Source organism: Electrophorus electricus, chromosome 13 (assembly GCF_041902795.1).
Source record: "Electrophorus electricus isolate QZ-2024a chromosome 13, ASM4190279v1, whole genome shotgun sequence".
Classification (NCBI taxonomy): Eukaryota; Metazoa; Chordata; class Actinopteri; order Gymnotiformes; family Gymnotidae; genus Electrophorus; species Electrophorus electricus.
In genome coordinates, this window is record NC_137509.1 from 5,915,001 (window position 1) to 5,938,460 (window position 23,460).

The window sequence follows — 23,460 nt, forward strand, 5'->3', positions numbered from 1 at the left end:
ATATGGAGGAAAAGTCATTTTCAGTGACTAACAAAGGGATGCAGAAGCTCAAAATCTTTAACTAACATTCATTGCTTTTTATGAATAAAAAAAAATATTTTTGGTCCTGGCAGCTGGTCTTCAGCCTGGACCAAATGTCACTGATGACCCTTCACCAGAGGCAAGGTCAAAGGTCATTAACACTGCACAGGCTAAAGAGAAACTTATAGAGAGACTGTTGCTGGTTTCTCTGTGTGTTCTTCTCTTTTCTGTGGCCCTCGTCATTGGACTGCTCTGTGAGTGACAAATCAAATGCTTATACATTAATAATAAAGTATAACTTTTCACTGGCTAAATTAATATTGTTGTTAATTGTTATAAATTGGTTTTATCATTTATTGCTTAAGATCATGGTTGGGTTAACATGCTGGGCCATTACGAACTGATGTTGTTATTGTTTTTCCCTCCTTGTTGTTAATTAAGTAGACAAAAGATTTCTTTTCTTTCTCAGATGGTTTTGGAAAGCTGTCCCATGAAGAATCTGAGAAGCAGTTGAACTTTTTTAGAGGTCAGTGCAAGATGAAGTCAAAGTCAATCCACTAATCAAAACTATTTCACACATGAAGTATGAAATAAGAGCTGGAAATGCAATCTTGTGTATATTATTAATTTTCTAATTTTGTCATTCCTTCATTGGTTCAAACAAATCTGAGGAGTAATCAGGGGCTTCAGATGGTGACAGGGATTACTGATTTTTAACACCAACACCAGCACGTATAATGAAACTAAATGACTAAAAGACTTGTCACTTTTCAATCTGATGTGAGTTTAGATAATTACAAGAAGATCTTAAGGAGTTAGAATTTAAGTGAAAAGATTCTCTCAGGTAAGATTTTTTTAATAAGCAGACATATATAGTGTGGAATTATACAGTGTTGACTGAGGAGTTAACTTAGTGTAAGTTGTCATTAATTTGACATTCATATTAACATGGAGACATCATCTTTTTTTTTCCAGAAAGAAACAGCAGTATTGAGCAGTTGCAGGCAGAAAAGAAAAACCCGACCAGTGAACTTCAAAGTGAGATCCAGATTTACCTCTAGAAATATTAAAACTCAAATAAAGAATAAGAGGCTGACTAATCTGGACCTCCACACTAGTAGATTGATGATTGTTTTGTTCTTTCATTTCAGGAACAAAGAACACTCTGGATGAGAGAGAGAGAAAATACCAAACAGAAATGGAAAAGTTAGCAAATGAACTCAATGGTAAGAAGAAATCTAAGATTGAAACAGTTGAATCAGTGCTTTTTTAAAGGATCCATTATGAGTTAAATGTACAAAGTCTGGTATTATTGATTAATACGCAGCGGCAGGAAGCAAAGGAAAACCTGAAAATTGAATTTCAAAGTGAGATCTAGATTTACCTCTAGAAATATTAAACATCACAAACAGAATAGGTGGATGAATAATCTGAAACTTCACACTAGTAGGTTTATAGTTTTGTTCTTGCATATCAGGAACAAAGAACACTATGGGTGAGGGAGAGAGAAACTACAAAACAGAGAAGGAAAAGTTAGCAAATGAACTGAAAGGTAAATACAAATCATAGCTTTTGTATTTGTAAAATATTGTATCTGTTTATAGCTTATAGGCTCCCAGATAATGTAGACTGGTTTTAAAATTGTTATGAACCAACCCAGATATCATTCACATGTCTGACTGGTTTCTCCATATGAGCACTCACAGAGCCACACTGAATCAAGGCCAGGGTCTCATCTTCAGCCAAAAGACACTTTGTGTGTGTGTGGAAAAAGGAAAGTGGTATAAAGATAAATAAATGGGTCAGTTTGTTACTGACAGATATATTAAAGAATTTTAAGAACATATCAAAACTCATAATCTTACAGGTTAATAAACATAACGACAGGTATGGAAATGAGCGAGGTGCAGTTCTTCCCCAAAGACAGCAAGTGCATAAGGCTTCATATACGAGCTAAGGAAAGATGCTTATTCTAATAGAATAACAATAGGGAATAGTACTTGAAGCAGGAAATATATTATTTACCTTTTGTTATTTATATTGACATTCAGATATACTGATATACTGCTGTCATCCTGATTTTCCAGAGATGAAGAGGAGTATTGAGCAGGTGAAGGAAGAAAAAGAAAATTTGACCAGTGAACTTCAAAGTGAGATCCAGATTTACTTTTAGAAATATTAGTCCTCAAATTAAGAATAAGAGGCTGACTAATCTGGACATCCACACTAGTAGATTGATGATTGTTTTGTTCTTTTATTTCAGGAACAAAGAACACTATGGATGAGAGAGAGAGAAACTACCAAACAGAGAAGGAAAAGTTAGCAAATGAACTCCAAGGTAAATACAAATCTTATCTTGAATCAGAGCTTGATGTTTATATTTGTAAAATACAGTACCTGTGTTTATATTTTATAAATGGACAAAGTCTCCCTGATAATGTACACTGTTTTGTTTACATTGTTATTAACAAATCCAGCTGTCATTTTAATGTCTCATGATTTCTTCTTATGAGCCCTCAGAGACCCACTATGACTCAAGACACAGGGGTCAAGTGTTTATTTAGGAGAGATAGAGAATGTTTGTTTGTGTGTGTGTGTGTGTGTGTGTGTGTGTGTGTGTGTGTGTGTGTGTGTGTGTGTGTGTGTGTGTGTGTGTGTGTGTGTGTGTATGTGTATCAGTGCTGATTTTACAACCCCTGGATGAATGCCAGATCATTCAATGGGCAGTTCAGTACTTTCAATTTCCACAAAGATGTCCTTATTCAGAAGAGTTTCAGGGTAACAGACAAGAATCAGTTGGAGCCTGTTAGGAAACAATACACAAATGTGCTAAAGAACCATCTTTATTCAGTGTATGATCATATGATCATGATTGACACCCTTCAAAACCTGGAAAAAGAAAATGTGCATCTTTCTGTTTGTGAAACTAGTTTGGTCAGTCAGCTCTCTGGTAATTATTATATTCTAATAGTGAAGACATAACTTTATTTCTAAGATTTTTACTGGAGAATAAAAGACAGACAGACAAGCTGTGTGCTGGATTAATCTGTGCATCTTGGTTTCAACTTCCATTTTTGTACTGGAATACAAGACTAAAACTGATGCAGCCAAAGCCAGAAATGTCTGCTTTCTTCTATAAACCCAAGATGGCACTTTGACATCCACTTCCTACTTTTAGAATCAAATGACTTGCAAAATATCAAAACCCTTTCACATAGAATCAGTATTGAAGGATGAAATATATTTCTTACATTTTGTTATTTATGTTGACTATATAACTCCTTTTGTTAGCTGTCATAAACCTGACATTCAGATGTACTGATATACTGGTGTTGTCCTGATTTTCCAGAGATAAACAGGAGTATGGAGCAGCTGCAGGCAGAAAAGGAAAATCTAACCAAAAGTGAGATCTACAGTTTCAGTCTGAACTAGAAAACTAGAAAACAATATACATATTATGTCAGTATAAACAATGGCCTTCATAAAAATAATTGAATGTGTACCAAGAAGAATCCTTCAATACTTGTGTTTTGACTTTCATTTACATAGTCAACACTTTGATGGTCACTTACTAATTTGGCAAAGAATATCTTCAGTTTCATTATTCTTTCAAAGAGAATTCTACTGTGAATAGTGGAGGGCAAAATGTGTTAAAGTTAATTTATTCTTGTTTGAGTACTTGTTTGTCCATTTAATCCTCTATGCCTGGCCTCAATGTCCTTTAGTTTATCACTATGTGATATTTGAAAGTAAACAGTATTTTGTGTATTTATCAGATTCTATATTGTGTATCATAACCTGATCTCTTCAGCATTGTCTCTGAGTAGTGTATTAACGCTGTGCAATCACAATGCTGCAGCTCTGAAGATGAAATCAGACCACTGTGCTCAGGGCTGGAAGTTCTTCAGTGGGAAGTGTTACTACTTCTCTACTGATGAGGAGACCTGGAATGCCAGTCGGAATGCTTGTGTTGATAAGGGAGGATATTTGGTGATTGTTACCAGTCCAATGGAGCAGGTATGATGTCTGAATGTAATAGCTGTGACACTAAAATACTCACTGAAATGCAGAACAGTTATGCCCTTATTGTCCTGTTCATCGGAATGTCTTACAGATTCTAATCACAATATTTTTCATTAAAGGATTTCTTAAAAAGATCAAAGCCTGGTTCTGGAAGTGAGTTCTACTGGATCGGTCTGACTGATGCTGTGGTGGAGGGAGAATGGCACTGGTTAGATGGCACAAAGCTCAGTCAGACACCGAGGTTGGTCCATTACAGACACCACTGAAAAGTCCTGTTCATTTCGAGGTCACATGATCATATCATGGTAGATCACTACGCATTTAGTCTACATGCTTTTAACAAAATGGCACACTTGTAATAGTGATTTGTTTATTTTGTTCCCTTGACAACCAGGTACTGGACTGGAAATGAGCCAGATGACTGGAAGGGAGATCAAAATGCTCACCCTGAAGGAGAAGACTGTGCTGTAATGGAGCTCAGCTCTGACAGTTATCTTTTACTGGATGCATTCTGTAATGAAGAAAGCAAGAAACTCAAGCATGTCTGTGAGGCCAAAGCAGGAATGTAAAACAGAGATAGTAGATAGTAGAGATTGTAATTATGGCAATAACATAAGGTGTAGGGAAGTCAAATCTCAGGCTGAATTTTCTTTGTATTTGTTTGTGTCCCGCTTATGTATTTATTTGTTTGTTTACATATTTAGGCATTGCTTCATGTTCATATCTCTGTACTGTGACAAACCACATGGTCATCAATGAGTTTGGGCCTAATGACTCGAAAGATCAAAATGCTCACATAGAAGGAGAAGACTGTGCTATAATGGAGCTCAGCTCTGCCAGTTATGATTTACTGGATGAAATATGCACTGAAGATGGGAAGAAACACAAGCATGTCTGTGAGGCCAAAGCAGGAATGTAAAACCTAGAGGTAGAGATTGTAATTATGGCCATAACGTAATGCATAGGGAATTGAAATCTCAGGCTGGATTTTCTTTGTATTTATTTGTTTAAGTATTCAGGCATTGCTTCTTGTACATATCTGTGTTGTTACAAACCATATGCTCATTAATGAGTTTGGGCTTGCTGATGATGCAAGAATGCATCTTTAGCAGTTTCAGTCTCATATGATGAGCAGGATGCTTTAAGCAGCACTGGGTAGTACTGAAATGCATTAGATTGCTACTGTAACACTTCATCTTATTGGTGTAAATGTGGAGATGCTGTAAAATTAGAGCACTGTAAAGTGAAACATTGCTTTGTTTATTAGTTCTAGAGATTGTTTGTATTTAGTCACAACTTTGAGACAAAGTGGAGGGTTATTCAAGTTAAAGCTTCATCCAGAGTGTTTTATCATACAGCTATCATACAGATGTTATTTACTTTTGCTAAATTATAATTATTACATTTGTAAATAATAAACATCATAATCTGCAGAGAGTGTTGTGTAAAAAATATATTTTATTTTAACATCCCATAGTCATGAAATATTATGATAGATTAAATTCAGATGGAATTTTGGCAGCAATATATCCCACTTCCTAATAGTTCAAACTGATGTGATATTTGTGATATAATGCTGTAATCTGTTCACTCTTTTATTGGTTCAAAGCATACCTTTGGTATACAGGACCAGACCCCAGACCAAATTCTGGAAAAGAAAGCCACTCCCACACTACTCCTCACCACTTGACCTTGGTGGAATCCTTGCCACCATGTTGAAGGGCATTCTGATTTTACTAAGGGATGGTGGACATTGCTACCAGCAGTCCCTCACACCGCCGGTTTTGCTGAGATAAGGAACTTCAGACAGCATCCCAAAATACATTCCAAAATTTCATCACAACCATGCAAACTGAAGCCATGGAGATAAATAAACAATTAATACATGGAATATTGTTAACTTAAAGTACATACTTTCATGCAAAACTAAATAGCCATGTCTCATCACATTATTGTATATGGATGTAATTTTTATTGGTTTGATATAACTACAGTCTTTTAAACCTATAAGCTACTCTGGCTCGCCAAAAGCTTCAATTAAATCACTTCTATAATTAAACTAAGCCTTTTTACAATTCCTATAGCAAGACGTTACTTGTATCATACATTCATGACGCTCATGCAAATTAGTGAGAAAAAGTGAACAAGAAAAAAAAAAAACAGAATAGAGGCCAGGTAAACCACAGAGAGAGAGAGAGAGAGAGAGAGAGCTTCCTGAACAGGCACTAATACTAGGGTGATGGCTACAGGAAACAGACAACTACATGAGGCTGGGGATGCACATAAAATGAGGGACAGTCAAAACCATTCAAAATGACTATGCAATAACTAAATAACAAGAGCATGACAAAAAAAACAATAACCACCACCACAAAACCCACAAAATACCTAGCGAGAGAAGCAGTGGTGTACCATGGGAGCCCCTGTCCCCAAACTCTAGCCTCAATGTTAACGCCACAATTTGCAGTAACTTTTATTCTTAAAAATTGAAGGCAAATTACATTGCACACAAACATGTATTTATACATACATCATTATATATAAACACATATCCTTGGACTCTGTACAGTATATTGTCTAAGAAAGTCAATTGCACTTTGAAAATTGGTCCTCCCTGTTTAGTGTAGCTTAATATCATCCTGCCTTTTGAAAGACACCTATCAGAATTTTTTCACTTCACCAATACAGTGTATTTTAAAGACTTGATCATATTTGTTTTTTTATACATGTGACACGTAACAGAGTGGCATATCTTTTTAAGCAGCTTTTTTTCAAAGAAGTCTCTATTTTAGTTAACTTACCTGTCATTCCTTATGCATTGTCTCCATAGCATGTGAGCAAACATCCAATGTAGTTGTTGTTCCATCCCTGTACGTATTGCTTGGTCGGTCTCTCTCTCTCTCTCTCTCTCTTAACACAGTGCCCTGTAAGCCACCACAAAGAGTCAGTGAAAGCCTCGTGCCACACTGGTTAGTTTAGGGAAGTAGATGGAAGTGCTGATTGGTTGGCCATACCAGGGAAGTATCAGAGTTGTAAGTCACTTTGGCTAAAAGCATCAGCTAAATGCCATCAAATGTGAAAAGATGATGAATGTAAGAAAGGCAACATACCAATTACACTACCTCTGCCCATCAACCAACAGCCTATAATACAAAAGGGGACGTAGTCTTTGAAGAGAGGAAAGGGTTAATCTTTTTGGTAAAGGATGAAGTTCACAACACAGTTTATAAAAAGAAGAAAGTTGCTAGATGATTGTTCCACATACAGAGTAGAAAGCTAGATATAATTGTTGACCTGAGTTATTGTGTATTTGTATGTTTAGTTATGTATTTATGCGCATCCATTTGTATATGTGTATGTATGTATGTGTGGTCTGGAATAAAAACAGTACGTACATTCCATCTGTCATTTCCCTCATTAACATTATTAGGCACATGAATGCAATAATATGCACTTACAGTGAATCTACTATTATCAGAGCATCTAATTATTACTCAGGTTGCACCACACTACCCTCTAATGGTAAGAATGCAGTAATTTTCACCTGTGTTCATACATACTACAACTTAATTGGTTTCACAATTCTATTCTGTCCCTTCTCTTCTGGTTCTGGTTGTTTTCTTGTCAGTCCTGCCTTGTGCTCTTGTTTACTCCCCCTTGTTACCTATTATCTTATCCATTAGGGTCATTGTCTCCAGCTGATGGTACTTTACTTAAGTACTGTACTTTAATGCATTACTCTTGTGCATTTAGAGCCCTCCATTCTCTGTAAAATATTTGTTTTGCTGTTTGTATGGGTCCTGATTTGTGTTTTTTTGTTTGTGGGCCCATTTTGTGGTTTTATTGCCTGTTTAACACTGATGAGCTATGGATATTCCATTCCACAGTGCCCTGAACGTTCACTATTGCCACCTGCTTCATTTGTCCCATACTTGGCATAGAAACAACACTCACAGTGCAGAAAAATACACTTTGTACAAGTGAGCAATAAAGCTATACTTATACTAATGATAATATTAGTAGTTATAGTAATATAACTGTAATATAGCCACATTAATGTCACAAAGTCGGTAGGCTAATTTAATGTCATGTTTACATTTGACATTAATCTGTAACAAATCTAAAACACTGATGATAATGGACCATCTACTGATAACTATGCTAAACTGTAATCAACTCACATTAGTTCCAAATATATACATTTCACACAATATATGCTGTCAGCACTTATAGACCTGCTTAGGGCAGGATGTTATCAGGTCAGCGATGTCCAAACAGGTTTGGGAGCCATGATTTTCATGAATTGGGGAGGGGTGGCTGTGTGCCCCTGAGTCTGGCTCTAACGTGACCTACCCGGCCTGTCCTTGTGTAGGAGGGACTGGGGTCTGAGAGAGCACACAGGGGGCTCTCGGTCTACATGTATCTCTAGAGGGCGCTCAGGCCGCAGTCTATACCACATTTTAAATAATGAAAAATCTATCTTAAAATCTGTGTCCATTTCTATGTGAATTTAGGAAGGATGGATGGATGCATAGATAGATAGATAACAAATAGTAAATAATTAATAAGGGTTTGTGTAAATAAATAATAATAATCAAACCCTGTTCAAACACCACCCATAAAATTATGCTGTCTGAATGCAGAACTAACTTAATAAAAATTCAGTTAATAAAGTAGTGGAACTATGGTGTCAATATTCTGTGACATTCCACTGAGGGGAACTGATGAATGAACGAGGGAGTTGAAAAGAATATTAAAGTTCAGGGATGTTCTTCATCTGTGACTTGTTGTTGACTATACAGTTGGGTTGTAACGTTGTGCACATCAGTTGCCCTTCAGTTTGTTTGGTTGGTGATGTTTTGTTTCTTGACGATGATGATAATGACTGGACTTCCCTAAAGATGCCATTTCACCCGCATCCTGCCTCACATCCCTGAACATCACGTATTCATTCAATTCAGAACATGATAGCATGTAAGAAAATATGATGTGGAAAAAAAAATAACTATACCTACTACACCTACATATAACTTATTTCTGTTTTATGACACACTTGTGATTATGAATATTAAAATCAGTATAAACATATAAATGTATAACATTTTTAGGCCTTTCATTCTAAACATTATATATGATATAATGAAGTCATTCCTCATATTTCTGGCAGCTGATCTGAGCCCCTCTACTGTACCAGGACCAGTTGACCCTGCTGACCCTTCAGTTGGTGCCAGGACAAAGGTCATGACCAAAGCACATGACCTAAGGACAGACTGCTGCTGGTTTCTTTGTGTGCTTTCGTCTTTGCTCTGGCCCTCATCAGCAGAGTGCTCTGTGAGTCCCAAATCAAAGATGTGTCACTAAAAAACTAATTATCTTCTAATTTTTCAAGTGAAAACTCAAAACAAGTATTGCTATTGCTATCAGCCATGGGTTTTGCCTGTTTGTATATTTGTTTGTTAATATTTTGTCCATGTATATATATTTGCTTGACAGTGGATTATTTGCTTATGCTGAAACGACTTCTTACTGCACTTCTGATTATGAAAACTTGATCTGCTCTTTCTCCTCATCAGATTTTATAGAAAATGTTGCACATGAAGAGTGTATTCACAGTCTCACAGGTCAGTATTAGAATGGCCATGAGCATAGTGCATAGTGCATAGACAGTGCATCAATGGACCATAATCAAAACCAATTCACATTTCTCTTGTTAATGAATGTGGATGACAAGTACTGGATTTTTTTGTGCGTGTTTTCACAAAACTCAGGAGAGATTAGACAAGCTTCAGTTATGAATAGAGAGATTAAATAGCAAACCAATCATTCAACATCAGCATCTATGAAATGACATCAAATCACGTGAATAACTGTTGCTCTCAAATTTAAATTTGATCTGGTTTCTAGAACAACTACATCTGTACAATTTCATCTTGAAGAATTGTTCATTGAATCAAAAGAATTTGCAAGGTATGTTTTTTTATTGGTTGATCAAAATATTATGGAAACCTAAAGTGGTGTAATTTCAAGTGATTTTAACTACTTTGGTTTTACTGCATTCAGTCACAGAACTGAAGGTGAATATTGTAACAAACTTGCAAATAACAGGAAGGAAGTGTAAGTGTTGAAAAATATTTATTACAGAACAATGTTGTTCGGTTAAACATGGCGTTCAGAGGCAGGCAAAAGACAGTCAAAAAATAGTCCAAAATGGAAAAATTACAAACAGCAACTAACACTAGAGAAAACTGGCTCAGAAACTCAGCTAAGGCACAAGAGACTTCACAACAGGACTTACCACAAAAGACTTTGGCAGCAAAGGGAGCAGGTAATGTCCTTCAGGTGTATGAGGAGGTGTGGCTTGTAATTAATAGACTAGTGAGGCAGAATGATGCAACCCACCAGGAAGTGTAGCAGGGGGTGTGACAAATATGTTGCACTTGGAGCGGAAGAACAAGGATCTTTCTGTCTACCAATAAGACATACTAATGAGGTAGCCTAACAGCTTGTGTAGTTTTGGACCTGGCAAGGACTTCAACTTGGACTTCTCAAGGCAAAATATCATCTTAATGTAAAAAAAAAAAAAAAAAGCATGACATACAAGAGAAACAAAACTTTTTATGAAAGTTATTTTATATATCTATTAAAGGCAAAGTTGGAATATTCTTTTAACAAAAAAGAAGCATTTTTCACATTTACCAACTTTCACGTTGTGCCAGGCACCCAGTCCAAGGGACACACGGACGGTTACACAACACACCTGCCCCACCTTTAATCTCCTGATTACTGACCACTTGCATTTGTGCCTCTTTTGCCCATTTTGTGTCTCCCTCTGATTTCAGCCTATAGGAACATTTGTCCAGTGCTGCCACAGGATCAGTCATCCAGTGCTGTTATTCCTCACTCCTGTGTTGCTGATGTCCTGAGCATTTACTGCCAGCGATCTACTGTGCTGCCAAACTCTGCTGTGCCTACATGCCTTGAGCTTTACTGCCAGTGCTTTTTGCTTTAGTCTGTGTTTTCTTCTGTGTATTCTAGCAGCTCTGCACTGTGCTTTTTTCATTCTTTATGAAGAACTAAGAGACTCCAATTATACACTCTTGTCTCACTCCTTCCCTGCCACCATCACACCAATAATTTGATATACAGAAGCATCACAATGCACACACCCATACATGTACAGTCAGGGCCATAAGTTGAGACTAGCACAAATTTTGGTTTTCACAAAGTTGGCCGCTTCAATTTTTATGGTGGCAGTTTGCATTAAATTTAGATTGTGAAGAGTGATCAGATAAACTGCAAATAATTGCAGTCATTCCTTGCCATGAAAATTAACTTAATCACAAAAATTACTGTATTCCAGCCACTGCATTTCAGCCCTGCCACAAATTGACCTGCTAACATAAATTCAGTGATCTTCTCATTAGCTCAGGAGAAAGTGTTAACAAGGACAAGGCAACTGATATTACTGTGTCATGCTGATTAGAAGAGCAGAATGATTGCTTTAAAAGGGTGGTGGTGCTTGAAGTTTTCTTCTGGTAACCATGGTTACCTCCAAGGGAACACGTGCAGTCATCATTGCATTGCATCAAGAGGACTTCACAGGCAAGGACATTGCTGCTTTTAGGATAGCACGTAAATCAATCATTTATTGAATCATCAAGAACTTCAAGGAAAGAGTTTCGATTGCAATGAAGAAGGTTTTAGGGTGCCCAAGAAAGTCAAGCAATTGCCAGGACTGTCTCCTAAAGAGGGTGCAACTATGAGATCGGCTCACCACCAGTTCAGAGCTTGCTCAGGAATGGCAGTTGTGAGTGCATCTGCAGGCACAGTGAGGCAAAGGCTTTTGGAGGATAGCTTGGAGTGAAGAAGGGCAGCAAAGAAGCCACTTCTTGCCAAAAAAACATCAAGTACAGATAGACTTTCTGCAGGAAGTATAGGGATTGGGCTGCAGAGGACTGGGGTAAAGATTTTTTCTGATGAAGCCCCCGTCAGACTGTTTGGGACATATGGACATGAGGTGCTACCATGAGATGAGTGCGATCATTTACATTTATGGCATTTAGCAGACGCTCTTATCCAGAGCGACTTACAAAAGTGCTTTGTTATTTACTGTTATTTATTATAGAATATCCTAGTACAGTAGCATAGGGTCCAACATACCAATGAACTAGAATACTGTAGAATACTGGGATGAATGCTGATACCTAGAAGTACAAAATACATAAGGTCCATCTTAAACAATGATAAGTGCAATAAACAATAAGTTCTAGAGTTTGTTAAACAGAAACAATACCCTACAATAAGTATTAAATTAGTCAGTCAACATGGGAGCAGTGTCAGTTGTCCTTTAAATATTCTGCAAATAGATGGGTCTTCAGTCTGCATTTGAAGACTGCAAGGGACTCTGCTGTCTGGACAGAAAGTGGGAGTTCACTTTCTGTCCAGAAAAAGGGGCTGGTCCATTTTTAGCTTTGTAGGCAAGCATTAAGGTTGTAAATCTGATGCATGCAGCTACTTGGAACCAATGAAGGGAGTGCAGCAGTGGAGTAACGTGCAAACTTCAGAAGATTGAAGACCAGTAATGCTGCTGCATTCTGGACAAGTTGTAGAGGTTTGATGGCTCTTAGAGGAAGACCAGCAAGTTGCAGTAGTCTAGCTTTGAGATCACAAGAGACTGCACAAGCACCTGAGTAGCTTCCTGTGACAGAAAGGGCCGAATCCTTTATATGTCACAAAGGAGAAATCTGCAAGACCGGGTTAGATTAGAAACATTAGTTGAGAATGACAACTGGTTGTCCAAAGTTATGCCCAGGCTATGGAAAACTTCGGATGGTGATACCAGGGAATTCTTGAAGGAAACTAAGGTCATGGTAAGGGTTGGGAGTGCCTGGGATGAACAGAAGCTCAGTTTTACTGGTGTTGAGCTTCAAGTGGTGGGCTGTCATCCATGATGTGATGTCAGTCAAGCATGCAGAGATACATCTCAAGACCTGCGTGTCAGAGGGTGGAAAAGAAAGAAGTAATTGAGTGTCATCAGCATAGCAGTGGTAGGAGAAACCATGAGAAGATATTACATCACCAAGAGAATGAATATATGAAGAGAAGGGGGCCTAATACTGAGCCCTGTGGAACACCAGTGGAGAGTCTACACCGTTTGGATGTGGATCTGGAAAGCATCTCCAAGCAGAGCCAGTCACACCCAGCCTGGAGAGAACAGAAAGAAGAATGTTGTGGTTCACTGTGTCAAAGGCTGCTGAAAGGTCTCGAAGAATCAAAACAGATGACAGTTTGGCAGCTTTAGCAGCATGAAATCTTTCACTGCTATGAGGGCTGTTTCTGTAGAATGTAGTTTGTAGCCAGACTGATTAGGATCATGCAGCTGGTTATGAGTGAGGAAAAGGGACAATTGATTATAAGCTGCTTGTTCAAGGGCTTTTGAGAGGAAAGATGGAAGTGATACCGGTCTGTAGTTGGTAACGTTGGAGCCGTCATGTGTCTGGCCTTCTTGAGGATTGGTACCACCCTGGCAGTTTTGAATGCAGTTGGCATGTATCCAGAAAATAAGGAGTTGTTGAGGATGACAGAGATAAAAGGTAGCAGATCTCTTGCGATTGTCTGGAATAGAGTGTCTGGAACAGAATTGGATCCAGTGGACATGTAGTTGGATTGCTGGAAGTCAGGAGTTGAAGAATTTCATCTGTGGAGAGGAGAAAAAGAAGTCAGAGTTGGATGTTGGAGAATGCACATTGGTTGGAGGAGAGCAAACCAAGGAAAAGGACTGGTGGATTGCTGCAACCTTCTTCTCGAAGGTGATGAAATACTCTGGAGTAAGAGGTGAGGGGGAGGGGGGGGATTCAGGAGATAAGAAAAAAGTGAAGAGATTATGTGGATCAGATGCTGATAGTTCGAATTTCTCTGTAGTAGGATGACTTTGCAGATGTTACTTCCAGTGAGAACTTGGAAAGGAGAGACTGGTATGAGCTGAGGTCTGAATCTAGGTGAGATTTACTCCATTGCCTCTCTACAGTCCTTAGTTCTCTCCTGTGGCTGCGAAGTGTTTGTTAGCCAGGAGGCAGGTGGCGAGGATTTAGCAGGTCTAGAGGAGAGAGGGCACAGAAGATTCTTTGATGAGGAGAGTGTAGAAATGAAAGAATTAGTAACTGTATCCAAAGAGGGAGAAGACAGTCAGGGTGAGGAAGGGTGGACAAAATAGTAGAAGTAAGAGAAGAGGGAGTTATGAAGTGCAGATTGCGACAGAAGGAGGAGGAACACATTGGGGAGGACTGGATGGAAAGAGAATGAAGGGAGAGAGAGAAGGATAAAAAGTGATGGTGCGAGAGGTGTCCAGAAGTCTGCGATGTCCGATGTGGTAGTGGTGCGGGTGAAGATCAGGTCTAGAACATTGTCTCATAAAGCAGGTAGAGGAGAGTGGTTGAGGGTGAGGTTGAATGCTGTCAACAGCAGAAGAATGCAGGGTGGGATGCAAAGGGAAGGTTGAACTCCCCAAGGAGATTGAGTGGTTTTGCTTCAATGGGGAATTGACTCAGGAAGATGTCAAGCTCATCAATTAAGTGATCTAGAGAACCTGGAGGGGGGTAGATGACAATGATACGAAGTTTGGTGGGGAAAGGGACTGTAATGGCATGAAATTCAAAAGAGGAGATGGAAAGAGTAGAGAAGGAAAGTGGAGTGGAACGCCACTCTCGAGACAATAGTAAACCTGTGCCACCAACCCTGCTGAGACACCTCAGAGAATGGATGAATGGAAAGGCAGAGGACAGAGCAGCCGGAGTCGCAAGTTCTCAGGGGTGATCCATGTTTGTTAGAGCCAGGAAGTGTAGGGAGTGGAAGGATGCTAGTGCTGAGATGAAGTCAGCCTTCTGGACAGCAGATTGGCAATTTCAGAGCCCTCCTGCCACCATGACCTGTCATGGTGCTGAACGTTGCAAGTAAGTGAGGTTGCTGCAATTGCTACGTCTATGATGGCATTGAGGAGATCTGTAGGATATGTGGACAGGAATTGAGACACGTTTCAGATCCTTGATCTGTGGATGTATGAGATTGAGATAATATGAGAATATATTTAGATGATTTCATGAAGTCCAGCAGTTGAGATGTAGAACTGACTGAGAGCAAAAACAAAGCCTTCCCAGATGTTGATTACATATGTCTATAGCGGAGTCATCCAAATTTAGGTCAGTTCAATAAGTGCTGAGTCCACCCCTCAATTCACACCTACACCTGTAGTGAGAAATTACATCAGGAACAAGTAAGGATTGATATGCATGAGGATAAAATACTTCGAGTATGCTATGGGAACTGGGAGGTTTTAAAAGAAACTGAAACAAAAGACAGGTGTAGTCAATTAGTATTGAGGTGAGGGTGCTCTATGTCTGGGCAAGAAAAGGCTACTGGGCTGTACTGACACTGTCACAGCAAGAATGGGTTGTCAAGATTTTGCCCAGAATCTGATATTCAGCATGTCAAATTGCAGTAGTCTTAAGAGAGAAGGACCAACACAGTGAATATTAAGGCTTTGCTTAAACTTGATGTATTTGTCAAAAAGTTATGAAAAAACTTATGAAATGCTTATAATTGTACAATATACCATATAAACATCTGACAAAAGGATCTAAAAAAACTGAAGCAGTCGACTTTTGAAAACCAAAATTTCAGTCTCAACTTTTGGCGACGACTTTACTCCTATACAAACATTGAACCACAATGATACATATCCCAAAAATGTGAGATCTGCAAAGGCTTCATGATGCATATATATATATATATACACACACACACACACACACACACACACACACACATGCAGACATGGTGTAAGTTCTGGGTCAGCCTGTGTATAGTTGGTGAATAGCTTGACCTTTCAGAAAGAGGCCTGTATGCAGTTTCACTGGACAGAGGAGGTCCTGATACAATGAGATGTTAAACTGCTGATGTCATGTGTCGCTTATGCTTGTTTTACTGGTATACTTGTTAGTTTTACCTCATATCCCTTGCCCTTCAAATGTGTCATTCAACAAGTGCTTTAAGTATCTGTGTTGAAGAGTTAAACGTACAAAGTTTGGTTTTATTGATTAATACACAGCCGCAGGAAGCAAAGGAAAACCTGACCAGTAAATTTCAAAGTGAGATCTAGATTTACCTCTAGAAATATTAATCCTCAAGTAAGGAATAAGAGGCTGACTAAGATGGACCTCCACACTACTAGGTGGTTGATTAGTTTTGTTCTTATATGACAGGAACAAAGAACATTATGGATGAGGGAGAGAGAAACTACCAAACAGAGAAGGAAAAGTTAGCAAATGAACTGAAAGGTAAATACAAATCATAGCTTTTGTATTTGTAAAATATTGTATCTGTTTATAGCTTATAGGCTCCTAGATAATGTACACTGGTTTTAAAATTGTTATGAACAATCCCAGATGTCATTCAAATGTCTGATTGGTTTCTCCATATGAGCACTCACAGAGCCACACTGAATCAAGGCAAGGGTCACCGCTTCAACAAAAAGAGACTCTTTGTGTGTGAGGAAAAAGGAAAGTGGTATAAAAAGAAATAAATGGGTCAATTTGTTACTGACAGATATATTAAAGAAATTTTAGAACATATCGAAAATGATAATCTTACAGGTTAACAAACTTCACAACAGGTATGGAAATGAGCGAGGTGCAGTTCTTCCCCAAAGACAGCAAGCGCATAGGGCTTCATATAGTAGCTAAGGAAAGATGCTTATTCTAATAGAATAACATTAGGGAATAGTATTGAAGGAGGCAATATACTCCTTACCTTTTGTTATTTATATTGATAATCAGATGTACTGATATACTGCTGTCATCCTGATTTTCCAGAGATGAAGAGGAGTATTGAGCAGGTGAAGGAAGAAAAGGAAAATTTGATCAGTGAACTTCAAAGTGAGATCCCGATTTACCTCTAGAAATATTAAACCTCAAATAAAGAATAAGAGGCTAACTAATCTGGACCTCCACACTACTGGGTGGTTGGTTAGTTTTATTCTTGCATGTCAGGAACAAAGAACACTATGGATGAGGGAGAGAGAAACTACCAAACAGAGAAGGAAAAGTTAGCAAATGAACTCAAAGGTAAATACAAATCATCTTGAATCATAGCTCGATGTTTGTATTTGTAAAGTACAGTACCTGTGTTTATATATAGAGTCTCAAAGTGAGATCTATCTAGTTTCAGTCTGAACTAGAAAAAAAAAATTCAGTATAAACAATGGCCTTCATAAAAATAATTGATTGTATACCAAGAAGATTCCTTCAATACTTGTGTTTTAATACATCACAACTTACAAACATGGAGAGGCAGTGTGAGCACACATACAAAGACAGTGAGTGAGTGCTTGGTCCATGTGAGCACACAACAAAGACAGTGAGTGAGTGCTTGGTCCATTTACCACCGTACATGGACCAAGCACTCACTCACTGTCTTTGTATGTGTGCTCACACTGCCTCTCCATGTTTGTAAGTTGTGATGTTAATACTCCAGTTTCCCTGTAGTAGAGCAGATAGGGCAGATGAGTCAGTGAGGGCTGTTAAACACACTTCAGATACAAGATCTTCCCTCTGAATTTATTCATCTTAAGTGATGCAGCCTACACAAGAACATCCACTGTAGTATAGCTATCATTTACATAGTCAACACTTGGGGCCACCTACTAATTTGGCAAAGAATATTTTCAGTTTCATTATTCTTTCAAATAGAATTCTACTGTGAATAGTGGCAGGCAAAATTTAAGGTTAATTTATTTTGGTTTGTATGCTTGTATGCCTGACCTCAATGTCCTTTAGTTTATCACTATGTGATATTTTAAAGTAAACAGTATTTTGTGTATTTATCAGATTCTATATTGAGTATCATAACCTGATCTCTTCAGCCTTGTCTCTGAGCAGTGTATTAATGTTTTGCAATCACAATGCTGCAGCTCTGAAGATGAAATCAGACCACTGTGCTCGGGGTTGGAAGTTCTTTAGTGGGAAGTGTTACTGCTTCTCTACTGATGAGGAGACCTGGACTGCCAGTCGCGATGCTTGTGTTGATAAGGGAGGAGATTTGGTGATTGTTACCAGTCCAATGGAGCAGGTATGATGTCTGAATGTAATAGCTGTGACACTAAAATACTCACTGAAATGCAGAACAGTTATGCCCTTATTGTCCTGTTCATCGGAATGTCTTACAGATTATAATCACAATATTTTTCATTAAAGGATTTCTTAAAAAGATCAAAGCCTGGTTCTGGAAGTGAGTTCTACTGGATCGGTCTGACTGATGCTGTGGTGGAGGGAGAATGGCACTGGTTAGATGGCACAAAGCTCAGTCAGACACCGAGGTTGGTCCATTACAGACACCACTGAAAAGTCCTGTTCATTTCGAGGTCACATGATCATATCATGGTAGATCACTACGCATTTAGTCTACATGCTTTTAACAAAATGGCACACTTGTAATAGTGATTTGTTTATTTTGTTCCCTTGACAACCAGGTACTGGACTGGAAATGAGCCAGATGACTGGAAGGGAGATCAAAATGCTCACCCTGAAGGAGAAGACTGTGCTGTAATGGAGCTCAGCTCTGACAGTTATCTTTTACTGGATGCATTCTGTAATGAAGAGAGCAAGAAACTCAAGCATGTCTGTGAGGCCAAAGCAGGAATGTAAAACAGAGATAGTAGATAGTAGAGATTGTAATTATGGCAATAACATAAGGTGTAGGGAAGTCAAATCTCAGGCTGAATTTTCCTTGTATTTGTTTGTGTCCTGCTTAGGTATTTCTTTGTTTGTTTAAATATTTTAGCATTGCTTCATTTTTATATCTCTGTATTGTGACAAGCCCTTCTGTCATCAATGAGTATAGGCTTATTAATGATGCAAGAAGTCATCTTTAGCTCATTATTTAGTAGCAGTAGTAGCTCAGTGGTTACGGTACTTGACTTGTAATCAGAAGGTTGCTGGCTCAAGACCTGCCACTGTCGGGCCCCTCAGCTAGCCCATTAATGCTCAAGTTATACCCAGTCATAAGTGTAAGTTGCTTTGGATAAAGGTATCAGGTAAATGTAGTAGCTTCAGTCTCAAGGTGAGCAGGATGCTTTAAGAAATAGTGGGTAGTACTGAAATGCCTTAGATTGCTTCTGTAACACTTTATTTTATTGGTGGAGATGCTTTGAAATTAGAGCACTGAAAAGTGAAACATTGGTTGTAGAGTTTGTTTGTATTTATTCACAACTTTGAGACAAAGTGGAGGGTTATTCAAGGTAAAGCTTCATCCAGAGTGTTTTAGCATACAGGTGTAATTTACGTTTGCTAAATTATAATTATTACAGTTGTAAACAATAAACATCATAATCTGCAGAGGGTGTAACAAATATATTTTATTTTAACATCCAATAGTCATGAAATATTATGATAGCTTAAATTCAGATGGATAAACCCTTTTATAATTTAAACAGCACTGTATGTGTTTACTACTTGTGTGTATGTCCTGAACAAGCAAATGTAAACAGTGATATCAGTGATGTCTTTAAATAAATTATTGAATAAATTGAATAAAATCTTTCCTTTGCCCGTAAATCACTGCACTGGTCAGTAGTGTACTGTATTCAAGAATGTTATTGTAAGGGCAGTCCTGTAGATGGCACTGTGTTACATTATTTAACTGATGAGATGTATTAAAAACAATTGTATTTTCAGGGTAGAGATACTAAGAACACTTTTCTCTCACTCTTTCGAGGCCACTCTGACTGGATGAGGAGCAAGAGAACAGCTTGACAGAGCACTCTCCATCAAACACTTTCTAACAATCTGCTTTTCTGAGAAAGATCTCACAAGGTAAACTGGGAATTGAGGGAGACCCTCCAAAGGCTTATAAATGAGGACTTTCTAATTTTTCTACTTCTGCAACAAAATCCTCGCAGTGTTACAAGATCGGAAAGTTGCATAGTGTCACCTGGTGTCCTAAAATATGCATGACGATACATTCAGCAGATTTTTTTCAAGAAATGGAAATAATCGCATCAAACATTATTTTAAAGTGATGTGCTAAATGGTAAATTGTTTGGGAAGTGTAGAGCATGCTTTTGAACAAGTGTTAGTGATCCATTAGACTCTGTAGCCTAATATCAGAGAATTATGAAGACTGTTTCCCCTTCCTCAGTCATGTGAGTACACTGTGGTCTGCAGAAGCAAGCTGTGGGTCAGAAGATGTATAAAATTTACTCAGGGTGGGTCTTGTTAAAAATGGGTGTGTTCTGAAAGCTTTGAATCGTTAAGATCATCCTGACTGTTAAAGACAGTCACTTCACTAATACAGTGGTTTTTAGAGACTTGATCATCATTTTTCTTTATACATGTGATGAGTGTCACTGATTTCTGTTCCTTTTTCACCTGCTTTTTTCTAAAATGGCACCATTTTAGCTAACTTACCTGAAACTCATTATGTCTTCATAGCATGTAAGTAAACATGTTCACTGTAGTTATTGTTACATCCCTGTACGTATTGCTTGTTCTCTCGCTCTCTCTCAGCACAGTGCCCTGTGAAAGCAGGCTTGCATCACACTGGCTATTTCAGGGAAGTAGATGGAAGTGCTGATTTGTAGGCCATACCGGTGACTTGCTATTTCATTGACTCTGGGAGATGTCATCAGCAGTGAAGGCCTTGGGCATCCTCGTACTGTGTACTGGTGTTCTGATCCTGTACCTCCGTAGACTGTGTGTAATTTGTACAGTCTCAGTCTGTTAAGTCATGGAGGTGTAATGAGCAGTTTCGTGGTTATTATACAAAGTTTGTGTGATTACAAAAGAGGACCCAGGTGCTAGAGGTGTAGTGGTGGATGCCATCCCCTTCATTGTTCTCTTGTTTCCTGGTTTGTGTGGAGGGTATGGAGGGAATAAAAGCAATGTCATTTTCTTTTCTTTACCAGGGAGGTTAGGCATAAAAATATCTAGATGATGTTTTGTTTATTATTTTGGCATTGGCCCACACTGATGATTGTGCCTAGGTTTTATTGAGTTTAAATGTTTGATGAAATAATGTGCCCTAACATCTCTGACAGTTGCTTCTATTGTGTTCTTTTGTTCATTTACACTGAATAACATCTAAAATAGGAGTGTGTGGCAAGAGTGCCCTTACAAAGATGGAGAAATTCAGAAAGAGGCTTGGAGGTTATATCAGATTATTAAGTTATATCAGATGTAAAGAATGCCTGGAAACTGCAAAACAGGTGTCATTCAAACAGACTAATTTACCTCAGTTACCTTACCTTACTAATTTACTAACTCTTACTTTAATAATGATTCCACAAACATTAAATGAAGCATGTGGAGTAAAAATGCACAGTTTAACATGGGCTAAACAAGACATAGGTGAGGAACGTTAAGGACAGGGAGCACAGAGACATCACAAGAAAATGGAACAAAAACTAAACCACATGGGACAGATGACAATTTAACCTTCAAATGTATATTTCTTACAAAGTTAAAAGTACTTAACTTAAAAATGTTTTTTTTATTATTATTATTTATCTTCTTCTATTGCCACAGTATAAACAGGCATGATTGTATTCATTAGTTTCAGTGGCCTAGCAAGAAAACGGTCTGTGAGACCAAATAAACTAAACTTCAGACATCCAGGACATTCAGAGACAATGAAAGCCTAGAAAAAGAAAAGGTGGACCAGTTTGGTCAATCAGCTCTCTGGTGAGATCATCTTCCAGTAGTGAAGATATAACTTTATTTCTCAGATTTTCACTGCAGAATTAGAGAGAGAAAAGGCTGGAGTGCTGGATTAATCTGTGCATCTTGCTTTCCACTTCCATTTCTGCATTGGGAAGAGTTTTATTGGAATGACTGATCCAGCAAAAGCCAGACATTTCTCAGCTAGAAAACTACAAAAAATTACCTCACCAGAAAAGATGGCATTCATGAAAGTATTGATTGCATAAGAAGACGAATCCTTCATTATTTGTATTTTGATTTATTGCATCAACTTACAGACATGCATAGCACTGTTATTTAGCCACACATATAAATGCTGTGATTGAGCCACAAATACAGAGAGTGACGTCCTGGTCTAAGTAGACAAAGGCTACTTAGTGTTGCCAGTTCCACAGTAAAGCATGACTCAAGTAGGGGTCAGCACTTGTCGTGCTGCCTGACCCAGGACTTGTTGGTGGTACAGGGCAGGTGGTCCTGGGCACAGGGTATGGTGAAACCTGTGACCAGAGCTCCATGTCGTCAGGCAGGTTCATCAAGAACTGGGTTCCCATGATCATCCCCTTTAGCGAGATTCACTGCATCCCTGAGTGGCTCAGTTATTCTGTGATGTGGCATGCAAAAGCAAGAAAATTAGGAAACAGTTCAAAGTTCAAAGTTTATTTGTCACATACATTGTCCTACACAGTATAACTGGCAATGAAATGCCTCTGGTGGCTGCTCTGCCTGTAGGAGAGATACATAAAATATATACGGGTCAGGGAAACGGATGCGAATTAAATAATAAATATTGTCCAGATAAATGAGTGGAAAGGGAGTATATACCAGAAATGTATATATATTTATAATATTTATTTATATATAATATGCTAGAAATTTGTAGATTATTTGGTTAAGCTACCATGGCAAATGTGGAGAAACACACTCTCACAGATTGCTATTGTAGGTTAGCTAGTGTTAGCCACATTAGAAAAGCAAATGTGGTCAGATGCCATACTTCTATGAAGTTCATATGTATTTTAAGAGTGATATATTTAAACCATGGTCAGAAACAATGCTTTGGGTAAAACAGCTCTGAGCAGTACAGCAATCCCAAGGAACTCGGAGTGCAGTGACGTCATTAAATGAGAGGCTCCCTGTAACCAGTTTTTACTGTTTTAAGATAATGAAATTAACTCAATTTTAATAATTTTATTCTAGAATTTCAAATCAATTTTAACAAAAGCAATGTAACACTTAACTTTAACAACTTTATAATGCTAACCCTGTTACACCAGTTGAAAAAAGTACAGAATGTTTTTACCATGTGAAAGTTAAATGAGAATTTTGTCATCCGCAGCTGTATTAAGCAATTTGCAAATTTTACTTTCAGAGTTCACATTTCATGAGAATATAGGAAGTGAAATATCACAGTGACAAGATGTGCCACTCTTGTGGTATTCTGAGATGACATTTTGAGTCTGAGGTTAGGGATTCAGGAAATGCTAATGCTAAACATTGTATGGCAGAGCAAGAGAGTAAGCAGAGCTCCTCGGCTTTCCGGAATTGCTGGATGAATTAACACATTAATTCAATGAGAGTTTATTAATAGAGGACTTTCACAACAGGCAAGTTCTCAAAACAGCTTTACATTAATCAACTCTAGGCACCTAGTGAAGCTGAAGGTGAGCGT

The 23,460-nt window shown here is 38.2% G+C and overlaps 2 protein-coding genes across 4 annotated transcripts in view; both read left to right on the top strand.

Annotated features, from left to right (window-relative positions):
* LOC113569015 (uncharacterized) overlaps nt 1-7,379 on the top strand; it is a 14,030-nt gene extending 6,651 nt beyond the window's left edge. For 2 of the 3 annotated variants that reach the window (XM_081695192.1, XM_081695193.1), the window contains 10 exons: nt 114-275; nt 491-547; nt 997-1,059; nt 1,173-1,247; nt 2,109-2,171; nt 2,285-2,359; nt 3,371-3,424; nt 3,881-4,038; nt 4,164-4,285; nt 4,439-5,481. In XM_081695192.1, the coding sequence (XP_081551318.1) occupies nt 114-275; nt 491-547; nt 997-1,059; nt 1,173-1,247; nt 2,109-2,171; nt 2,285-2,359; nt 3,371-3,424; nt 3,881-4,038; nt 4,164-4,285; nt 4,439-4,613 (1,004 nt within the window). In that variant the 3' untranslated portion in view covers nt 4,614-5,481. Of the gene's footprint in view, nt 1-113; nt 276-490; nt 548-996; nt 1,060-1,172; nt 1,248-2,108; nt 2,172-2,284; nt 2,360-3,370; nt 3,425-3,880; nt 4,039-4,163; nt 4,286-4,438; nt 5,482-5,653 lie in introns of those variants that run through there. The other variant, XR_014115993.1, reaches the window with a different exon arrangement.
* Nucleotides 7,380-18,139: 10,760 nt separating this feature from the next.
* Nucleotides 18,140-18,909, top strand: LOC145660415 (C-type lectin domain family 4 member E-like). Its single transcript, XM_081725393.1, has 3 exons — nt 18,140-18,165; nt 18,291-18,412; nt 18,566-18,909. Exons 1-3 carry the CDS (start codon nt 18,157-18,159, stop codon nt 18,738-18,740), a joined length of 306 nt encoding a protein of 101 aa, XP_081581519.1. The 5' UTR covers nt 18,140-18,156; the 3' UTR covers nt 18,741-18,909.
* Nucleotides 18,910-23,460: the final 4,551 nt, after the last annotated feature.

What these genes read in the sequence shown, in the direction of transcription:
- LOC145660415 (XM_081725393.1), top strand. An exon ending in AAGCTCAGTCAGACACCGAG is followed by an intron (nt 18,413 to 18,565) that starts GTTGGTCCATTA and finishes CTTGACAACCAG; the next exon opens with GTACTGGACTGGAAATGAGC.